Consider the following 24,067-nt stretch of genomic DNA (forward strand, 5'->3'; position numbering starts at 1 on the left):
CCCAAAGGCTCCAGACACGAACTGTATACAGAATTCTATGTTGTCCTGGGCTTTATGAAATAAGAACCAAAATGATGTTTTTCCAAATATGATTACCTTTATCTGTATCTGTCTATTTCTGTAACAGATTTTTTTGGTTTGGTTTCGTTATTTTGGCATGTCAGCTTCTCCAAAACCACTCTGTTAGTTTATACCCCAAAACAGAAAGCAGGTCACAAACAGAAGACAGTAACACACATCACAACAATCACTGTTTATTCAGGTGTACTGTGTGGGCAGTGGAAGCTGTGTGTTCAATATTACTCAATTGATCATCCAAACAACAGGATTCAGAAACAGGTTACTGAAAAAATTCTTGCCAAGTTTTCACTGTATACATATGAGTAAGATTTATGAATCTTATAAAACTTGGCTTGGGAAGAGGCAAATGAGAAGTAGTAAGGGACATTTTCTCTCACTGAGGTCATTAGCCCCTAGTATTACTAGGAATTCCTTGTGAAGTCAGACAAGCCACAGTATGGCCCAGGAACATATCATAAGTACGATTCATTCGATATTATCATTCAGTATTTAATCCACCTAACATGTGCCAAGACTCTGATAAATTCTAGACACACAAAAGTGTGTAAAACAGTCCTAGGCATCCATGGGGACAAATAATGATGCTTACAACAAAGTGGGACTCAGTATACTCAGCAGAATTGTAGAGCTATAAAGTTATTTTAGCAATTCATTTTTATTTCAAGTATGCTCCAGGCCTGGCACAGTGGCTTATGCCTGTAATCCCAACACTTTGGGAGGCCAAAGCAGGCAGATCATTTGAGGTCAGAAGTTCAAGACCAGCCTGACGAACATGATGATACCCTGTCTCTGCTAAAAATAGAAAAAAATAGCTGGGTGTGGTGGTGCACGCCTGTAATCTCAGGTACTCAGGAGGCTGGGGCACAAAAATCACTTGAACCCAGGAGGCAGGGGTTACAGTGAGCCGAGATCAAGCCACTGCACTACAGCCTGGGAACAGATCAAGACTCTGTCTCAAAAAATTTTTAAAAAAAGTATGCTACAGAAAAATCTATTAATAATATGCAGACACTCCAAATTTAAAGACCTGTCTGTATGCAAATTCTACCAAAAAAAAATCTTTGTTTTAAAAATTTTTTTAAACTATCCAGAAATGATCCATCTTGCTTTGGAAATTGAGATTACACTTGCAGGGACAGTAGAGGAAGACAACCAGATTGCAGAGTACTCTTTCTCGTTATTGGAAAGCAACTTCAACAAGGTCCCAATTAAATTAGAATCAAGTGATTAGCTTCTATGGTTACAGTGCCTTGAACATCCAAGTATAATCTAGTAACAGAGGGAGGTATTAAACTAACAGGTCACGGTTAAGTCAAGTAATTAAAACCCGAAGCAAAGTAGGAGGAAACTTCAGAAGGGTTGTTACCTCCTGGAGAACAGTTCTGAAGTACCCTGGAGACCTTTCTAATAACATAGCAACTAACAGTTCATCTAGCAATGAGGTACCTGATAACCGCAGGGTGAACTTCTTTATAATGAGCTTTCTCAGCATACCCTATCCTCTTTAATCACCTACAATATATCCTAAGATGAGATTTTAATAACAGAAATAGGCACTTATTCAACAATGCATCACTATGACTATTTTTCTAACTTCCTGGTATAGAATAGAGCCTACTTTTTTATGACTCCAGATTGTGTCATTGATTTATTGGCATGTCAGGACTTCAACGAGTTGGATTTTTTTTTTTTTTTCTTTTTGAGACCAAGTCTTTCTCTGTTGCCAAGGCTGGAGTGCAGTAGCATGATCTCGGCTCACTGAAACCTCCGCCTCCTGGGTTCAAGTGATTCTCCTGCCTCAGCCCCCCTAGGAGCTGGGACTACAGGGGTACACCATCACATCTGGGTTTTTTTTTTTTTTTTTCCTTTTTTTTAGTAGAGACAGGGTTTCACCATGTTGGCCAGCCTGGCCTCAAACTCCTGACCTCAAGTGATCCACTCGCCTCAGCCTCCCAAAGTGCTGAGATTACAGGCGTGAGCCGCTGCACCCGGTCAGAATTATTTTAAATCAAAGTGCTTGCCCTATGACCTCAAACAACTCAAGACCTTGGTTCTAGCTATGCTGTAGTTTTCCCTTGATTAATATTCACTTATTGCTTATTAAGGAAGATGCAAATGAGCATGCTGTTCCCAGCAGAAAGCATCACACATCAAAGATAGAAAACATAATCCTCCTTGACTTATGAGCACTAAATAAGAGACAAAGCAGGTAAAGATTCCTTTGTACAGGTTATGCAAATGAATCTTAGTAATGAATGAATAAGCCTGAGGCAAATCAAAACAGCAAGGTATGAGGAAATATTTGGGGTAAATTACATGATGCCAAGGCAGGTTATACTTACTGTATCTCACATAATGAACAGTGAGTCCAATGCACACTGCCAGGACGATCAAGGATATGAAGATGACGAGGCCGATAACCCAGGGCTCCCAACAAACTCTTTTCCTAGCCCTCACCACATCTGGCCTAAGGAAGAAAGTAAATAGATAGATTATTTCAGAGCATGCAACACATCCACTCCTTAGACAAAACAGATATTTTTGTGGAATAAAGGACATTCATTTGGAGGGTCGTGTACTGTCTGGGTTTAGAGCACACCCTGGTTCCGGGCTGCTGAGGCCAATCCTGACTCTGACTCCTGTTGTTAGGCAAGTAGTTTGACTTTTCTGTGCTTCAGTTTTTCTCATCCATAAAAGGAAGATGATAATGATAGTACCTATTTCATATGATTATTGTGAGAATTAAATGAAGTACTATATATAAAGTGCTTGTAACAATGCCTGACATGTAGAAAGTGCAATATTAAATGTTAGCTATCACTTGTTGAGCCAGCCACATACTTGATATAGAGTTAGACACTGCAGGAGCTACAAAAATATTTTAAGCCTTTTCTCTAGCACTTTAGAATCTTAAATATCCTTTTTAAATGTGTTACAGCTTGAAGCATACCAGGTTTCAGATAGAGTTGCTAATCCTATGCTTCTAATTTTCCGATCTATTTCCAAACCAAACTTTGAGGATACCTAGAAGAGACAACCAGAGGCCCCTTCCTAAAGAACCTGAGGTTTTGAGCTAATATTTACCTCTAAGCTTTAATGATGCTACAGGAAATTCTTTTTGCTTGAGATTCCCTCAACTTCTTCTATTTATTCTGCCTTCAAAAATACATGTAACTGGAAAACATTGATCCACATGATTTTTTGTTTGATTGGTAAAATTGTCCCATTGGGTTATAATATTTGGTAAGCAAACTCTAAAGCTAGAAATGTGAAATAATAAGTCAGAGATGACTAAGGAGTTTGAATATGATACTGTTATTTTAGATTTCTTGAGGTATTTATCATGCCAGTGTATGCTATACTTTTTTTTTTCTAGAGCGCTGTCTGCTATATGAGGACTTGAGGAAAACATGGTATTCTCCTGAAGGAGTACTGGGTGTTGAATCAGAATAAGGAGAATTCTAAGTGCAGCCCTTTCATTAACAGGTCTGCGACTTGGACAAATCATTTAAACTCTGAGCTCAATTTTTCCATATATCAGTAAGGAGCAGGATAACCATTGCGTCTAAAGTGCTTTGGGACCTAGAATTAGATCATGAATGTGTAAACAGCAAAGCATTTCACAATAAATACTTTTTGTTTACAGAAATCAAGAACACTCTGTTTCCTGATGACATAGGATCAGGAAGTGATGATATTATCATGTTGGCCCCTGTCACACCATCATTACATCCTGGCTCTGGCTGGGCACAAAATAAAGAGCATTGGCACAGAAGTCAGTGGTATTACCATCGCTACACAACACTGTCCCTGGGGAAGGCACTGAGATGTGGTGGAAGGCTCCAGGGACTCTGCTTGTTCTCCTGCCTTGTTCCTGTGATTTTTCCATGGGTCTGTAACCAGGGAAGCTTTATCTTACTCTCCCCAACCTTTCCCATCTCCAGTTTTCCCTTGAGTAGAATTCCAAACATCTGTTCCTAGAATGGCAATTACTGCAATATAAAAAGACTTCTCCACAATGAGATTACTTTTTATGTACAACTGTGCCTAAGAAACCCCCAAAACTGACTCCTATTCCTTCATCCCTGAATGCTTGCTATTCATCTATTGCAGAAAAAAGGAGATGAGTATAACAGACATAAGCAAAACTGTTGAGGGGAATACGGGCAGAGGTTTCTCAACTAATATCAAAACATGTCAGATGAAGAATATGAATTTGTGCTTGTAGAAAACATGAAATTATCAAAATACATGATTACTATGTAGAATTGTGAAATATTAGACACTTTCTATTTGTTCTACAGTAAGTTTTAATCAAGATAAAAATGTAAACAATGCAGCCATTCTATTGATGAGGTAGGTTTCATGTATTAACGTTAAAAAGGTTAATGATAAGTTTTAATTTAAAAAAGTTATAGAACAATATGCATTCCATGTTTCAGTCTTTCTAAATAATAAAACTATATATATATATATCTGTGCGTAACAAAATATACAGAAGACACAACAATTTTTTTTCAGTAAGAAGCAGAATAACAAATAAGTGAGAAACTTTAATTTTAATTCGTGGTTTTGTTTGTTTTATGGTGGATTTTTTAAGAACAAACATTATGACTTTTGAATTAAAAGAAAGCGAGAGAGAGAGACATAGGACATTCTTAAAATATGAAAAAAAATAAGGAAGATTACATATGTATTTTCATGGAATTCACATCACTGCAGTGTCCAAGGTGCCACTGTGATTCCTTTTCTGACCCCCACCTTCCCACATTACTCACGACTATTTTAGTGACATGCTCTCCTGGGTGGCTAGAAGACAAAAGGGATAACATGGGACAAAGAAAAAAGAGAATCCATCAAAAATACTTTGAATAAACAATTAAGAGATTATATTTCTGAGTCCTGCCACCAACTCATTTATTACATAGTCTTGTACCCACAGATTCAATTATCTGTCTTAATTTCTCCATACGAAAAACAAGGATAATAAGTCCAGACTCCTCCTAACCTAATGAGCTAGGTAGAGATAAAAATGATAAGGCGGTTTGGTACTTTGAGCTCCCAAGTGGAAAAATCATTGTACAAATAACAAGGATGATAATCATTATCATCATTATTTTAATTATTAGTAATAGTGGTAATGACCACATTACTAAGATGTTTGTCATTTGAAACTTTGTTCTTTTCCCAGTCTGTATAGCATTGTTTTTCAAACTGATTCGCCATATTTGTTTAGCTTTTTTGAGATATAATTGACCCTATTTCTTACTTACTTTTTTATTTTCTCAGTAAGTGATTCAATACTGAATTCCTCCAAATTACATGTGAAAGAAAATGTGCTCAAAAAAATAGTAAAGTGAACGAATAAATTTATTTTACATATCAACAGACATTTGTATAATTAACCTCCTCCTGAACATACATAAACATTTGTCCAGTCATTATTTTCATCTATCAAAACTTATGTGCACATATTCATGTAAAATCACCTTCAGATAGACTAATTGAATTCTAATAGCTTTAGTAATATAAAATCGCTTTCTTTATATGATTTTCTTTTCAATCTAGGGACATGTATAATTAGTGACAAGTCAAGTGAATATAACAGTTAAAGTATGCTTATGCTTTTTTTAGCCCCAAATTGCCAGAAAACAAGCAATATGTTTAGATCTGCATTATTATTATCACTTATTAATGTGTCATTTTTAGAATAGTGCTAAAAAGGAAAAGCAGCAGCAGCAACAGCAAAAAGACAAGGGGAAAAAGGTACTAATGCGCAAGCATTGGAAAATGACAAGTCAAGGCTCAGTGTTTCAAAGAAAAATTTACCAGAACAAGCCTCTTCACAGCAACACCACCCATCAATAGTAGGTCTTTTTTAAAAAAGAAATTGTACTTTAAGATCTGGGGTACATGTGCAGAACGTACAGGTTTGTTACATAGGTATGCACGTGCTATGGTGGATTGCTGCACCCATCAACCCGTCGTCTATATTAGGTATTTCTCCTAATGTTATCCCTCCCCTAGTCCCCCACCCACTGACAGGCCCCAGTGTATGATATCTCCCTCCCTGTGTCCATGTGTTCTCATTGTTTAACTCCCACTTATGAGTGAGAACATGCGGTGTATGGTTTTCTGTTCTTGTGTTAGTTTACTAAGAATGATGGTTTCCAGCTTCATCCATGTCCCTGAAAAAGACATGAACTCATCCATTTTATGGCTGCATAGTTTTCCATGGTATATATGGGCCATGTTTTCTTTATCCAGTCTATCATTGAAAAAGAAAGGAGATATGTATAACAGACATCATAGATGGGCATCTGGGTTGGTTCCATGTCTTTGCTATTGTGAACAGTGCCACAATAAACATACTTGTGCATGTATCTTTATAGTACCATGATTTATAATCCTTTGGGTATATATCCAGTAATGGGATCGCTGGGTCAAATGGTATTTCTGGTTTTAGATCCTTGAAGAATTGCCACACTGTCTTCCACAATGGTTGAACTAATTTACACTCCCACCAACAGTGTAAAAGCATTCCTATTTTCTCCTCTCCAGCATCTGTTGTTTCCTGACTTTTTAATGATCGCCGTCCTCACTGGCATGAGATGGTATCTCATTGTGCTTTTGATTTGCATTTCTTTAATGGTCAGTGATGATGACCTTTTTTTCATATGTTTGTTGGCTGCATAAATGTCTTCTTTTGAGAAGCATCTGTTCATATCCTTTGCCTACTTTTCTATGGGATTTTTTTTTCTTGTAAATTTAAGTTCTTTGTAGATTCTGCATATTAGCCCTTTGTCAGATAGATTGCAAAATTTTTCTCCCATTCTGTAGGTTGCTTATTCACTCTGATGATAGTTTTTTTTTGTTGTTGTGCAGAGGCTCTTTAGTTTAATTAGATCCCGTTTGCCAATTTTGGATTTTGTTTCCATTGCTTTTGGTGTTTTAGTCAAGAAGTCTTTGCCCATGCCTATGTCCTGAATGGTATTGCCTAGGTTTTCTTCTAGAGTTTTTATGGTTTTAGGTCTTACATTTAAGTTTAATCCATCTTGAGTTAATTTTTGTATAAGGTATAAGGAAGAGGTTCACTTTCAGTTTTCTGCGTGTGACTAGCCGGTTTTCTCAACACAATTTATTAAATAGGGAATACTTTCCTCATTGCTTCTTTTTGTCAGGTTTGTCAAAGATCAGATGGTTGTAGATGTGTGGCATTATTTGGGAGGCCTCTGTTCTGTTCCACTGGTCTATGTATCTGTTTTGGCATATGTTACATATTTGACTGTAGCTTAGCTCATAGGATTGTGCCTGCTTATCCTATCAATAAAAGTATTTGAGATGTGTTTTACATTGTGAAAAACCCATACCAGCAAGCATTAGTGACATCATTAATCCTTCTCACACTTTCTAGAACAAGATGATAAAAATATCCACAGTAGAAATAAAACAGAATATTGTATATATATGTGCATGGATTGTATATTTTCATTGCTGTTTTTTTAAAGAAGAAATACAAGCAAATTACTCTATATAAAATTACAAATAATATATTTCTGTCCTATCCACTGATAGATAAAACATATCTATAGGTATATAATAGCATCAGCTAGGCCCTTGGGCTGAATTGCAATGTTTGCATTCCCTACCATAATAATTATGCCTAGTTCTCATAGAGAAGTTACAAAACCCAAAGTTTAACTATTTCTGTTTAACCAACCATGAAACTTAAGTGACAGTATATTTCTCCTGCCTTTAAAAGGAGGTTGTGAAGATTGCATATGATATCAACAGACTTTGTTAGATAGATGTACTACATAAATATTAGTGGCAACTCAACAGTAAGGACTGTCTCTGACCTCCACTATGGTTGTCATCAAGGTCTTTATTAAGTTTCCAACTAGATATGGTACAGCACAGGTGACTACAAACTGATTTAAGTTGACACTTGACCTGATCTCTGGAAGTTTGCAACTACATACAGATAACTGAGTTGCAAAAAAATTAAAGATATTATTAACTAATTAGTTATGGGTTTATAGACTTAAACTAAGCTACTGAAGTTTGAATTCTACTAATATATTTGCTTTCTTTCCTCAAACTCTTTTTAGTTCAAGATAATAAATTGGCATTATCTGAGTCAGCAACTTTATACACAACAATATCCTACAGCAAAGTTAACGCGGGATGCCATTGCAGCCAATCATAGGGAATTCTATGCACTTCAAAGTGTGAAAGAAAAATAAGAATTAACAAACAGTGTGCTGATACCATGGCAAGTGTATCAGAAGAAAAACGATTGAGGAACCTGAGCTAGAGACACTCTTGTGGCTGCTAATAGCTTGAGACTTTCAGAAACATTTTTAAATTTTAGCTGTCTTCCTACCAAATCTTCCTTTTGACATTGTCTAGATGACTCCAAGAAAGTTTGCATGATACAATGGAAGTAGCTCTAAACTGGAAAACCAGTAACCTATGTCTTAGTGTTAGTTCAGACAGATGAGAAATCTGAGAGCATATTCCACATCACACGAGTTCCAGCATCCCCTGAGCCCCAACTTTTATGATGTTGAGTGCTCTCCTTTTCTTCACATGTGAAAAAATCAGTGGAAATTTAAATTGATCTAAATGTTCTTCAATTTCCTTCCAAGCTATTGTTCCATGCCTCACATAACACAAAAATGTTAAATACCCTAATTAAAATTCAGCATTTATTAAACAATCAGACTTCAGGTAATTTTTCAAATGCCTCATTTTTCTGTTGACTACAATGTCAGATAGTTTGAAATAATCTGCAGTCAAACTAGAGACTACAAGTTATTTGAAACGATCTAAGTACCATAGCTGAGAAAGTCAGACTTTGAAAATCATACTTTACTACTTGCATTGAGAAGTTGGTTAAGGAGTACAAAAGTATAGATAGAAGGAATAAGTTCTACTATTCAGTACAGTAGGGAAATTTTAGTTAACAATAACTTGTTGTGTATTTCAAAATAGCTAGAAGAGAACTGCAATATTTCCAACACAAGAAAAGATAAATGTTTCAGGTGATAGACATCCCGGTTACCTTGATTTGATCATTACACATTGCATACAAGCATCAAAATATCACAGATACCCCCAAAATATGTATAACTATTAAACATCAATTTTTTTAAAATCTCTAGACCCTGATTAAAATGTGCCTGAATGTGACAGTTGGGCCACATGTTAACACCCTGTTGTGTCCTCCGGCTTGCTGTTTCTTTAGAAAGCACTCTAAACCATACACCAACAATTATTTAGACAATCTAGAAATTTCTACACGTAACAAAATTCTGAATTAATTCAGCAATGAAGAGAAATTGAAAAATGTATAGACCCTGTCAATGTTTAAATAATTCTTCCAAAATGAAAAGTGAGTTTTCTTCATTAAAGAATTTTCTTCCCCAGTTACTGACCTAAAATACATGTAAGAATTCAGTTTTAATTTTTGGATGGTACACAAAATTTATGAAATTTTTTATTATATACTTACTTTAACAATTATGTTCTAATATATTGGCATTTAATAATAACATAGTGAAATAAGCTCAGATTCATATTAGAATAAAGTGGGATTTCTGTACAAATTAATGCCATAAAAATTATAAGAAAAGCATTATTTTACCCAAAAGAATAAATACTTTTAGTTACCAATGTCCATGGGTTTAATTCATATTTATATAGTGATGACTACCAAATCTATAACTGCAGCTCAGCTCAGTTGCCTACACTTCAGAACTATATATCCACCAGCCTATCTGTGTTCACCACAATGGGCTATACCTCTTACTATTCAAACTTAATACAGTTATACTAGAAACTCCTAGACACCTATCCCAAATATTTATTCTTTTTTTCCTAATAACAGAAACTTTGATCTTTGGTTAGGCACACAGCCGCCAGAAAAATCAAATAGTGCCCCTTGTCCATAAGAGTCAGCATATGAATACTTTCTTTCCAATGGAGTATCTACTTTGTTGGCTAGAATCCTAATATGCATTTCATAGTTAGAATACATATGTGCTAGTTGAAGCACAGACTGCCACAGTAGACCAGGATTTGGATGACACATAATCAAGCATGATAATAGGAGCCTAAATTCCCAATTATTTGTGAACCTCCCTATTAGCTCTTACCTGCCTACCTCCAGAATTGTTTCACATTAAACAGAATAAAATTCCATTTTATGTAATCCCCTGTTACTCTGGGTTTCCTGTTACTCATAACTAAATCCGATACTATTATAATATGCAAAACAGATTGTTGCAATCAAGGTAAATTGCCATTTTCACATAATCATCTTTGGGAAAAAGATGACATGAAGACACATATTTACTAATTCTCTGGCAAATTCTGCATATGTGAAAGATGGTAAATTATTTTGACTTAATTTTCTCTAGCAGCATCATTTTGAGATACAATTCATAATTATAATACTAATATACCAGAAGACCAAGGTTCTGGTCAAGAGCCTCCTTGTAACAAGCTCTATGACTTTAAGCAAATGACTTCCATTTTCTTGTTCGTGGATAAAGACTTGCGCTTAGGCATCAAATAGCTTGGGGTTATTCCTAACTGCCTCTTACTAGCTAAGTGACTCTAGGAAAGTTACTCATCCTCTCTAAATCTACATTTCCCCACTCACAAATGGAGATACTGATAGGACCTAACTCAGAAGATTCTTCTGAAGATTAAATAAAGTAACACAAGGCAGATGACACCATGCCAGGCACACAGTAAATACCCTACAAAAGTTGGCCATTGCCATTATTTCCTCTTTCATAATGAAAAATTAGTTTTAAGGTGGGTTGAAAAATCCACCCAGTTGCCTCACATATGCCTAAGGGAATAAAAGACGGAAAGGTAGAGGAAGCTTCTAGCCTCTATCCCACTTTACCCACAGCAATTCTGCTCCAAACATCAAGGGTCTGCATTAAGATTCCAGTGCAAAAAGGGATTCAACTAGTAAAGAAAACTTTAAAAAGCATTCATCTTCAAACCCATCCAGTGCAGAGATTTGAGTCAGGCAGCTGCCAATTGTCCTATAGTTTAGTACAAGAATTCATTACCCTGTTTTTAAAAGGCTAAATGTAGCTTTATTGTTGAATCAAATAATGTATCCCCAAATGCCTAATAATGACTTGAATGTACTATATAATTAAAAGATTAGTTTGAAATATTTTTAAAGTGTTCATTTATTATGTTTGATATTTTCTTAATTAGGAAAGTTGAAATCCTAAAATAAAGTAATTTTTTGAAAGCCGAGGTAAGTTATCTGCGCTTCACCAAGGAAGCACTTCTGATCCCAGAATCATGACCTGGCAGAAGCCAGGGCTAGAAAGAACAGGGCTGATGTGAGAACAGATGTGCTCAGATTCCAGCTCTACCAGTCACTTACGCAGAGATTTGGAAGTCTCAGTCTTCCTAATTTTTGGTTTCCCTAGCTGTAAAGTCATGGTAATATTAAAATTATCTGATTCTCAGGGTTGTAAAGTACCAAATGAGAAAACATATGTTGAAATTATATATGTAGCATATTTATGTTAAATAATATTTTTATTTTTACTATATGTATCCTCCCTAAATTTTACTAACTGTGACCTGACAAGATTTGATGTGAAGTAACTAATTTTAAATAGGCCATATATTTTCGTACAAGCTTAAATGGTAATAGTAATAAAAATAACAATAATATGTCTTGGGTCATGTAGTCACCGGTGTTAATTTAACTCTTCTATTTGATTGTATTGACATCAGTATACAGGTGAAGTGGGAGGACAGACTATCTCTGTCTTGACTGACTAATTCATTCCTGTGGCCACCTGCAAATTATCTTATCTTTGAGCATTTTATTCCCTTCTTTTAGAGAATGCATAGAGCAATGCTTCCTATTCACTGGCCTTAGACGTCTGCTTCAAAGATCATCCATAACAATGTTTCTTGAAAATGTAAATTATTCATCTTTTAAGACAGTAAGTCAGTTAAATCAAAGAAGTAAAAGTATCACTTAGGCAGATGAAGGAGGCATTGTGAGGGTGGTATAGCATTGTGATTAAGAGATAGGCTTTGAAGTCAGATAGACCCAGGTTAACTATCAGTTCTGCCTTTTATTATTACCCCTGGGCAAAAAAAAAAAAAAATATTACCTGTCTCAGTCTCATTTTTCTCATCTGTAAAATGAGTATAATAATATAACCATAGGTTGATATAAAGTTTAAATGCATATGATGTTTTAGGACAGTAGTTGGCAGATAGTACATGTGAAACTAAAGATAGCAATTATTATTTTGTCCTGCACTGACTCACAGTTCAACTTTTAAAAAAGTGCTAAATCTCTCTGTGTCTGCTTTTGCAGTTTCAAAACAGAGATATCATCTGACATCTTCAGATGAAAGGTTGCAAGATATAATTTAAATATGTCTGTATGGTACTTTGGATCCCCCTAAGATTAGTTCTATCATCTTAGAATTACAATTCTAAAAATATCAGAAATTGCCCAACCACACAGGCCATGTGTGTACCCGGGAGAAGGTTGGGCTTACAGGTTCTGGCATGACTCGGTGTTTCTGCAGCCCATTTTTCTTTCTCAGCCTCTTAAAACCTTCCTTCTCTCAAGTCCAGTCATTTAGAACCTATTAAAACCTGAAAACGTGAAAGTATTCTTCACAATTCTTATCTATTATCTTCAATGAGAACAGATCCAAATGAGTGCACTTGAAGAACTTCTCTGTGCAGTTTCTCTAAACTCTAACCCTGATAGAGCCATAAAACAAGCCAGAGAACCCATTTCACCTCCTACCCTTGCAGAAGACCTGCTTCACGACTGTTCAATCTACCTCATTCACAAGCACTAAAACCATCAGGCATGCTTATAAATCTCAGCGCTAATACGGAAACACATGATACTGCTATTTTTCATATTTTTCTGGATTGTTTCTATTTTCTCTTTATGTTGAAGCAATGACATATTTTTGGAGGAAAGCAGAAAACAATGACAGAATAACAAAGATCCATTTAGCAGACAGCTACTGCAGACCAGTGAATTAGTTCTATGAAATGCTGCTCTAAGATAAACTTGATTTTCACAATATAGCAAATGTAATCCTTTTTAGAAAACAGGGATGATGTAGTTAAAGTGCTATACTCTGATCACCTTTGAAACAGTGCAGAAAACTTAGGTCACTCCTTATTTAGTTTAAATACAAAGTCGGTTGTATAAGGGCAGGCAGCATATTTTTTAAAATGTTTTTAAAACTTATAAATGAAAGTAAAATTATACCTCCACACTTCTTCCCTCAGCATAAATGTGCATGATTTCATATTAGTCTTTACATCTTCTGGTTTTTTAAATCTATGCACCAACATTTTCTCCATGTGTGGATATGTGTGGGTTTATTTTCTATTCCTCTGTTGCCATCTATTTTCTCTGTAAACTTTCCAAAGATTCTACTTTTAGCTTCCTACACATGGTAGACACTATGTTATAGGGAAAAAGTATAGATTTTAAAATCAGAAAGATCAGGGTTACTTACTAACAGCCTAGACAATCACAGGTACTTCATCTTTTAAAAGGAATGAAAGCAATAACCACTTCTCAAAACATTACCAAAATTTAATGAAATCGCATTTTATAAAATATACAATATATAGCAGGTGCTGAACAGATAATTTTCTTCCACACAGGACTTAGTATGCAATGAGAACTTACTAGAATTTGTTATATAGATCAGGGCTGATTCTAGTTGAAGGAGAAGTATGAGCACATGTTAAATACTCATAACACAATCATATAGCAACTCTGGGCCTAAGCCTCAAAGGAGTGTCCATCCCTTCAGTATCCCTACTGACTAATGTCACAGGATGATACTGCTAGATTAATTTTATACCAAGGTTTTTTCCTGTAAACAAATAGATTTTTATGATCCAAATAAAGTCATCCTCCTTATTAGACACAAACTAACCAAAATGTCTATGTTCTCCCCACTCAGTTTCCCATCCTTGCTGAAATTATCCTCTCTTTCTTAATCATCACCATGTTGCATAAATGAGTACTCGTCTCCCTTGAAGGGAAAGGTGACTGGGAGAAAGCACCTCCCATTAAGATGTAATTACACCAATTTAAATAAAACAAAGAACTACTTTTAACAACTGGACTATTTCATGTATGGTTTAATTTCTTTCAGGCTTACAGGTTTCTTTTTCTTTTTCTATGTCTTTATACTATTAGTGCTTGTCAAACTTTAGGGTAAATAAGAATTATATTGTGTAAATATTTTAAATATGATTTCCATGTCTCAACCAGAGATTCATTAGAATTTCTGGGATGAGAGTTGGACTTTCCTATTTTTAATAAGCACTGTAAGGCAGGGCTCTATGGACCAGACTTTGAGAGACAGTGCTTACCCTATTAAGTAAAAATTAAAGTTGTCCATTTTGCCTCATTTGAATATTACTCATTTCACCTTCATCCATCTCAATATGTGTGGATGTCGATGCCTATAAATTCAGCCTATTTTTAATTCTTCTCAGTGGTTGCTGATAAATATAGTTAGCATACACCCCTATCAACAATAAGTATATTTAATGGATACTTTCTTCTCTTCCCAAATCTCTTTTCTATAAACTTATGCCTGATAAAATGTTCTTTAACTTTCTGTTGTGTGTTTATAAAATTCCCATGTTTATCTCTTCATGCTCAAAGAATAGTCCAAAATAAGAGTTTGGAGAAAATGGAAGTACAAGAAGAATAATGTTTACCCAGTTTAAATATTTTCCTACCTTTAAATTCTAAAAAAATAAAAAAACAAACAAAAAAAAAACCCTGATTATTATTCAGGTAGAGTCAAGGAGGCTATCCGAAATCCGACTGAAAAGGAAGGAGCATGCTATTTAATAAAATTTCCCACCTGTTTCTTACATTCTTTCTGAGTTAAAACCAATGACCTTTAAAAGAAATTGTCTACTAATGTCCTAGGATTTCAATTATCCATCTTTCTCGACAACACTCCTGTTGGCACATTTACGACAGCAAACGTGAATGATAGACTTAATCCTTTTTTGCTCTAGTACATGCTCTTAACTTTTTATCTCATCTAGACCCACTCAAACATAGATGTGCTTCATCTTTTATACAGTCTTCAGATCAGGAAGATGTTTTCGTTTGTTGGTTGGTTGGTTTTGCTTTTTGGTTTTTTCCTTGAGAGATTACTTGCATCTATTCTGCAGCAGGATTTTTAAAAATAGGTACATCTTTTGCTTCAAATTAGAGACTACACTCAGAAAAATTCACTCCAGTATTCCCACATTATACCTCCTCTACACATTTATAACCAAATTCCAAATCACTGACATATACCATAGATAACGTTTGGAATCTATTTAATATGTTAAGTTTATTGGAAGCTTTCTTGAAGCATTTTTTTTTATAGTAAAGTTAATGAGAAAAAGAGAATAAAACACAAAACCATCATTGGTTGTAAACAAATACTTGCAAAAGGCAGGAGCCTTGATAAGCTCGACAAAAGTTTTAGTATCTGTAGCTTTTAGTTGCTTCACGGACATGTACAGAAGAGTATTAAGCTTCTAGCTTCTAATAACTTCTAATAAGTTGAAAGTATGTAGAACTTTCAACTGATGACAGAACCTGTTTTTCCATGTTAAATGAAGACCACAGATTTCATTCACAGTTTAACATGTTCAAACTCTTCTCAAAGTAAAAACTAATAAAAACTGATATGCCAATATGTGAATCAGGTAAATAAGTTTTAATCAGAAGATAAAATTATTTTCAAAGACAAAACTAGTACCCCCAAAACCTTGTTACTGATTAGTTTCTAACTTTGAAAGAAAACCTCAAAATGATCAAGACTTATCTTTGGAGAAGTTGACTATGGCCAGGCATATCAGTGGATTTATTTTTTAAATCAGGCTATAACAATTTAGTCATATTATTTTCTTCAGTTGTTTCTGATTCTTTCAAAATATCTGGAATTTTTAAATTTTTAACTACTTACAAAATAAACGTTTTTATCTGCATTATTTTAGACTTTTTTTCATGTACACCTTCTAAAATACAAGTATTTCTCAATAAGACAAACAAAGCCCAAGCTAAAAATATGTTATATCTTCCTTGAAACATATAGGCAAACTAACTAAAAGACAGTTGTCAAACACCATGTACCTTTACATTGTGTAAAACCCTTCTAAAAGTATACAGAAAAACACTGTGGGATACAAAACAAGAGGACAGGAAACAATAATACAGAAAGAACAGAAATCTTTTTCTTGACATAATTTTATGTAAAATCTCAAAAATATGTTTCTACATTTAAAAAAATAATAAATTGTAGATCTACACATTCCTTGGTGTGGCTCATGCCGTTTTAAACTAAAAGTTACCTTAAGACTTCTAGAAAGAAAAAGGGAACTCACCGATACATTGCTGACCAGCAATGAAGACTCCTGTGAAGACTGAGGTCTATATCCAAGTGTGTGCATCCAGCTCTATCAATGACTTTGTGGGCTGAATTGAAGTGAGGAAGTAAGTCACTGATGATCTCAACAGAACCAGTCTGACGAGTCTTGGCTGGTATAGTGGGGACTATATGTGACTAGCAGAACAAGGACAAATTTTACAGGGAGCAAGAGCAAAAAATAATTTATAAGCACTTCCTAGGAGTGGGAACTTAAAAACTATTGTCTTAAGATAATTTCTTTTAAGTATTAGTGTAAACCATATTTTTAAGAAAAGTCAGATGTATAAATTTGGAAAGAAATTTTAAAACTATCTTGCTTGACCTTGTCTTGTTTCCAGAGAATAAACTGAGGTTTAATTAAGTTAAATGACTTGGTCAAAAACCAAAGTTATTAAACTGCCAAGCCAGGACTGACATTCATATTTTTTAAACTAGCCTGACACATTTTGAATTTGATTATGTACATAATAAAAGTTTCCCTTTGGTTTTAACTATGTTAGCCATTGAAAATGCATTAGAGATTAGAAAAGCATTAATATTTTTAAATTATGTGGCATCATTCTTCTAGAAAAAGTAGTTAGTTTGCAAATGTCAACCCACACTTGAGACATTCTATTTCTTTTATTATAGTGGAGACAGACATATCAGCTCACACTGAGTCCCTACTGTCTTATTTCTGGGACTTAAATAACATTTTTTTTTAATGTGTGCTCACATACTATGAAAATATCTGCATGTCTGTGTTAGGCATAATCTCTAAATTGCCTTCTCTAATCCTCATAAAACAGAGTAGATGTTTCTCCTCTCTGCTTTCATGGTATCGTAATATTTACCTCATTATACTAGAATTTTTTATTAATTGTATCTCAGCTCCACAAGGTTGGGAATTCTTAACAGACTGAAACCCTGTTCCTAGCATATTCAGGCTCTCAAAAATATGCATAGAAAGGATGAGTAGAGGGCGCGGTGCAAAGAAAGGAGGAGAAAAAGAGGGGGTATAACCCATTCTAAAAATCACCTTAAAAAATAAATAAATATTGTTTAATTTCACTACACATCCATTTAGCCAGCAGCTCACCTAAACAAGATGCAGGAGTTGGAATTTATGTAATGTGTGGGATCAGACTGCTAACAATTGGAATCACTCACCAGCAGTAACCCAAGAAACCTCTGTCCTGGGGCATACTATGCTAGGGTCTAACAACATATATCCTTTTTATCCTGATCACTAGATCACTTACCCTGAGAATAGCATGGATATTTATTCACTTAAAGTCATTCAATATATAGTATTGGGTTTCGGTATACTCATTTAAAAATTACAATTTAGCCAAAAATAAAGAGGCAAAAATTACAGTAAAAACTTCTGGGTTATGAGATTAAGCTGTACTTATACAGCCTTTATCAAAGTGAAATCTCTGCCAATGAAAGGTTAATATGGTTTAATAATACTATATTCTATTTTATACTTCCATTTTATGAAAATACTGATTATACTCTTGTTTTCAAAGGAAAACAGATTCCTTCTTAGTGTAACTTTGGGCCAAGATTTACCAGACTTATTTTAACAAAATCTCAAGACGTTTTTGTCTTTCACAAAATCAAAATTTCAAATTCAAATAAATTCTTTATATAGCCCTATGGACCTGTACACTTAGGTTTGTGTATAACCTAGAATTGTAGATGCAGAAAATGAGAGGGCTCTCATGAATTTTTTTTTTTTTTAACTTGAAACACAAACGCTTTATTTAAAGGAGCATCTCAATTCTGCGTGGCGGGCAAAAAATAAAGGAGCAGATTGTGACACACCAATCCCATCCGCCAAGTGGTCGAACCCAACATCCAAGACCCAGCGAGCAGGCAAGCTCAGCGCAACCTCCGGGCTTCTCGCTCTGACTCCAAGAGGGTGAGCACGTCGCCCTCGTGCACAGGGCCTTTTACATTGCGGATGATGGAGCGGCTCGTGTAGTCCATGAATTCCACGCGCACTTGCGTGCACTGTCCCTGAGAGCCGGTCCTGCCCAGGACCTTAGTGACCCTGGCCAGCTTGATAGGCTGCACGCGGCTGGTGTCCATGATGGCGGCGCGGCGGCGGTCTGGCGGAGAGCTCTCATGAATTTTTTTAAAACTCTGTGAGTATAAGTTACAATTTGTAGAAAATTAAGATGTTAAGCATAGGTAAATAAATGATAAGTGAATGTCAGACTAAAGATATTAAAAATACGTCTTCCTTGCTATATTAATGGCCTTTGTTCAGTCTGCTCAATGGGCATTGGAGTATATGTCATCAAATTTTGTGATATATCTTACACTTTAGTAGAAATTTGAATGGCAAGGAAAGAAGGAATGAAACATTGGAGTCATAATTTTGTCTTCCAAAAGTTCGAAAAAGCAAAAGTTTGTCTTTCATTCAAATTTTTTTTTGCTGTTTTTTCTAAAACCGTAAATTTTATTCTGCAATACTTTTGTCCTAAACTACAGTTTGAAGAAAATGTTTTCAAAGAGTTACTCTTCTTTTTGTGTGTTGGTCTGTGTTGCCTGTGCCATTTTGTGCAATGTCAGCAATAGTCAGGAGAAATACATTTGTGGACTTTAGTCTCTTAGAAATCCACAGTAGATATCTTACATTGCATAATAAGTAAAATAGCAATGTGACCACAAACATTTTTATCAGTCAACAAATTATTCTACAGCCCTTTTTACACTTAGCAAAGTCAAAGCCATGAGGCATTTTATGGCCTTAAACTACAGAAGTATAGTTCCCAGGTGGCTAGTCATAGATGATTTTTATCATTGTTTGAATATCTGCTAGCTCGTACAAATTTCTTTTATACCTGAATAAATGCCTATGTATAAAAATAATCTGATTGATTTATGAAAGCCCTTAAACCTATACTTTGGTTATATTTCCATAATGCTAAGGCAATCCTTTTATTGGTCAGTTTATTGGGATGTACATTACAGACCGGCCAATATTGTTAAATTAATGAATTAACTAGGTGTCTAGGTAAACACAGCTATTGTCATTGGTGAATCCATTCCCTTCTATCATGTGTTGTTTTGAAGGTACCCATGCACTTTATTTTGTTTAAGCTGAGAAAACAAAGAGGATCAATATAATTAATTCGCATTTAGAGACAAGCTGTAACTACTTTGTCACTGACTCTCCTTTTCCTTGTGCTACATTCTTACCCAAAATATTACCTCTCTTCCCTATTCTTCTGTAAGATGTTCTACAACTGATATAAGTGTCTTCACAATGCTGGAAATAATTTTTCTGGGAATTGATGTGAGGATCTGCTAAGCTTTTCAATATATAATGGTCCATATAATAAAAACCAGAGATAAGATTTTTAGAATTAACTGACAGTAATAATGTTAAAATAAACCTATTATTGTTCAATTTATTGGAATATACAGTATAGCCTGGTTAATGTTATTAAACTAATGAATAAAGATAACACTTAACATTTTGGGGAACATTTTAAGTCTCTTTTTTTTTTTCCAAGTAGTCTTTGAAAAACACCTCAAAGATTAATCAATTTCATGTTAGGAGATCAAGTTTCAGTCATCTGAACCAACTTTTCCTAGCACATGAACCAAATTTATTTACCCATACTCCATTTCTTTACAAATAGACACTCCCCTAAAATATAAAATATACTGATAAAATAAGAATCAAATTCAAAAAAAACCACAAGTGCAATACATTGTACATATTGTTTAAGATACTCGCTCTGATGGAGCTGCAAATTTGGCTTTGAACTTGCTGATAGCAAGAATAACAAGGAAAACTTAGGAAGTTTCACAATTCTCATTATTTAAAAGAAAGAAACAAATCAAGAGAGAATTTTTCCTGCCACTAAGTTGGAGAAATTTCTCATATGGAGATGACACTGAGCAATGCATTAAATAATATCAGCAATATTTTTACCAACAAATAGAAGAGAATTTTATAAACTTTCTTATGATAATCAAAGAAGCCTGAGAATAAAACTTTGAAGTTAAAGTTGGTGACAGATTTTTAAAGGAGATATATTTTTTTGGTCAGGTGCATATAATTCCAGTGGTCTAGCTTGATCCAAAGGCAGAATTCAAAATACTTAAAAAAGGATACAATGTTCCTTAGATAAACTTTCTTAAATATTACTTCTCTCAGAAGAACTTTTTAGAACAGAAAGGAGATGATATGAGTTTCTATTCCTGGCAAGGGCCTGAAGAATTTGTATTATATGTTGCTGATGGAAGGAAGATTGACTCACTTTATTATAACAAAGAAGCAATTGATAGAACCTCTACTTTATCAAAACTGAGAAGCCAGATGAAATTTTACATTAAAGAAAAATGTCCCATGAAATTATAATTTTAGATTAGTGCATTTTCATTCCTCCATAGATTTGCTGTGGCTTATAGTGTTATGTTTTATTGTTTGGTTACTCATGTAATGTGTCTCAACAAGAGCATAAACACAAAATAGTTATATTTTGTATTCTTGTCAAGGCTTCCATTCATGATTGTCAAATCTTGTTCTCATGTCCTTTAATGAAACCCTAGCATGTCTTCTAACTTTCTACCAGTTTCAGTTATTTGAAGTTTATTTGTCCAATTTAAAACTTGGATTGTGAAACTGACATAAATATGATTACCTTTCTTTCCCCTCAACACAAACTGTGAGGCTGTCTGTTTGGAGTAGAGAAGTTGGAAGGAGGTCTGACTCTGAGACAACCATCCTCACTCCCCGCTGCTGAGCTACTCTAGTTTTGGGGTCAAAGAGAGAAGACAAGGGTGGTAGAGATCTTACATAATCAGTTATATGTCTGTATGAGAAAGTGTCCTAGGTTTTTCTCTGGTTCAATCCAGTTTTGTCTATTGCTAACAGATGGTGGTATTGAGAAATCTGTGCTGGTGGTGTGCTTGGTTTTCTATAGACTCTTCATCTTTGCTTTGCCCTCTCACTCATTGAGGAATCCCTCAAAGAAAAGCCTGGACCCTGACACTAGACCATGCCCCTAACTGCTTCCCCAGGTGGAGTGTCTCCTCACTACCAGTTATTCTGCTCCCTTCCTTACCACCATGCTGCTTTGCATTGAACCACAATAACCTCTGACACCATCTTCTAAATGCTCCAAGGGCCACAGAAGACCAGGATGGGGATAAAGGAGGGAATTTAACCCCTATCAGGAACAAACTCTAAACCACAGTTCCTTCTAACTCTGTTACCATAAGCTACTGCAGCAATTTCCTCTCCTTCAGAAATCTTAAGACTAACAGCTGTTTTGGATTCATGGGTGGCTCCTAACCTTCAGATACCAAATACACAACTCCACGGAGACATTCGCCCCTGCTCTGCCATAGTAGCTCTAGATGGGCCGGTGTGTTTAGTAAATTACCATCCAGCCAGATGAGAAATGAATTGCTAATCTTCCTTCCCACAAACTCGCACACAATCTCTGATGGACTAACATTATTTGGCTTCAGAAAGAAAAAAATAATAATCCTTCTGTTCCGCTTGGGAAGAGGAGTAACCTTTCCCTGTGAGCACTGTCTGCTGACTTGCACTGATTCACTCTCTAGTTATTCTCTTTATGCATATTCAGAGCTGGGTGCTAGTTGCTGGTAGGAGAGCATTTTTTTTCACCTCATAGCATACCCTTTGGTAGATGGGGACAGTGTCTGGCCTCAATATTTGGCATCTATTTCGAGTTTCTCATAGAAAAGGGGTTGCTTAGCTCGTCTTATTTTCAATTATGGGCAACAAAAAAAGTCCCACTCAACATCTTATAATCTTGTTTACAGACGTCTCATCATTTTGGTTGAGTCATTAAATGTGTCTATTATTAATCCAAAATTATTTGACTACTTCTACCTCAGCTTCAAATACTAGATCTTACTTCATGCCACGATGGGCCTTCTGTTTACTCTTGAACCCCTGAATTCAGTTCTGCCTCCTGGCCTTTATTCTGCTGTTCCCACTTTCTAGAATTCTTTTCCTGTTAATTTTCCCAGCATTCACTCTCATTTCATTCATATCACTGCTCAAATATCACCTCCTCAAAAGAGTATAAATCCCCCCCATCTATAGCAGCTTGCCCATTATTATTCCTTATTAGTCTCTATCCCTTTAGCCTGCTTTTTCTTCAAAGTAGGTATTAATGCTTAACATATGTATATATGTGTATGCTGCTCTTGTTTATTGCCAGTTTACTTCATTCAGATGAAAGTCCCTTAAAACTGAGAAATTCATCTTGTCCTCCTTGGCTGTATCCCTAGAATCTAGAATTTAGGCTCTCAAAAATACTTGATTGAATGAATGAATTATTTATTAAGCATTTCTTCGTATGTGATCTTTTTATGTCACAGTGGGAGACTACTGATGTCATTGGATAGCAGGTCCCGCACTCACGTAAAAATGATGATAGGTAACACTCTATGGAGTGTTTGCCTGTGCCATACTTTTTTTTAAGCACTTCACATATATTTATTGACTTAATCCCCACAACATCTTATAAACATTATTGTTATCACCATTTTAAAAATAAGAGAAATGAGATACAAGGACTTATATATCTTAACCAAAGTCTCATACTAGTAGGTGGCTAAGCTGAGATTTGAACACAGTCAATCTAGTTCTAGTTCATAGGCTGGACTGTTTACTGCCGTATTCTAATATTTTATCTCTAACTTCTAGACTGGTGCTCTTCAAGTCTTAAAGTATTTTTGATAAGTCACTCAACTTAAAACTTAAAAGGCCACCATTTTTTAATCTGTAAGGCTAACCAGAAAAAGAATATATGTAAATTATCTAAACTGTCTGGGAAGAGACATTCACTGTTCGACATCTAATGAAAGATACAAAGTCTTACTTGCACTTGCTTGCTTGCTTTTTTTGGGGGGGCCGGGGGTGTGAAGTCTTGCTCTGTCACCCAGGCTGGAGTGCATTGGCACAGTGCAGTGGCACAATCTCAGCTCACTGCTACCTCCACCTCCTGAGTTCAAGCAATTCTCCTGCTTCAGCCTCCCAAGTAATTGGGATTGCTGGTGCATGGCAACACACCCAATTGTCTGTATTTTTAGTAGACTTGGTTTTCACCATGTTGACCAGGCTGGTCTCGAACTCCTGACCTCAAGTGATCCACCTGCCTCGGCCTCCCAAAGTGCTGAGATTACAGGCATAAGCCACTGCACTCAGCCTTACTTGCTTTCTTTTTCAAATGTATTTACCTATAGTTTTATGTAACACCTCATTCTTAAAAAGAGAGATGGAAGTGAATCTTTAAAAATATTAATGATTTAATGGATGATAGCAAAAAAAGATATTTTTCTAATACTAGAAGTGTCCAAATTAAATGAAGTTAATTGAACTTGAACTGCAGAACCTTGGCATGTTTATTTAAATATGATTGGTTTTGACACATATGTTACCTTGTTTGGAAGTCATCAAATGATTTTGGTTACAATAAAGAGAAAAGCTAACTTAGAATGTATTT

At 35.3% G+C, this 24,067-nt stretch overlaps 1 protein-coding gene and 1 pseudogene across 3 annotated transcripts in view; both read right to left on the minus strand.

Moving 5' to 3' along the window:
- TMPRSS11E (transmembrane serine protease 11E) overlaps nt 1-16,630 on the minus strand; it is a 53,023-nt gene extending 36,393 nt beyond the window's left edge. The window contains exons 1-2 of one of the 2 annotated variants that reach the window (XM_078003517.1): nt 4,771-4,895; nt 2,424-2,548 (exon numbers count right to left, since the gene is read on the minus strand). In XM_078003517.1, the coding sequence (XP_077859643.1) occupies nt 2,424-2,548; nt 4,771-4,784 (139 nt within the window). In that variant the 5' untranslated portion in view covers nt 4,785-4,895. Of the gene's footprint in view, nt 1-2,423; nt 2,549-4,770; nt 4,896-16,536 lie in introns of those variants that run through there. The other variant, XM_028848167.2, reaches the window with a different exon arrangement.
- Nucleotides 16,631-18,287: 1,657 nt separating this feature from the next.
- On the minus strand, nt 18,288-18,682 carry LOC710583 (small ribosomal subunit protein eS28 pseudogene; annotated as a pseudogene). Its single transcript, XR_001444826.3, has one exon. The product of XR_001444826.3 is annotated as a small ribosomal subunit protein eS28 pseudogene (transcript).
- Between the last annotated feature and the right edge of the window lie 5,385 nt (nt 18,683-24,067).

The sequence above is a fragment of the Macaca mulatta genome, chromosome 5 (assembly GCF_049350105.2).
Source record: "Macaca mulatta isolate MMU2019108-1 chromosome 5, T2T-MMU8v2.0, whole genome shotgun sequence".
NCBI lineage: Eukaryota > Metazoa > Chordata > Mammalia > Primates > Cercopithecidae > Macaca > Macaca mulatta.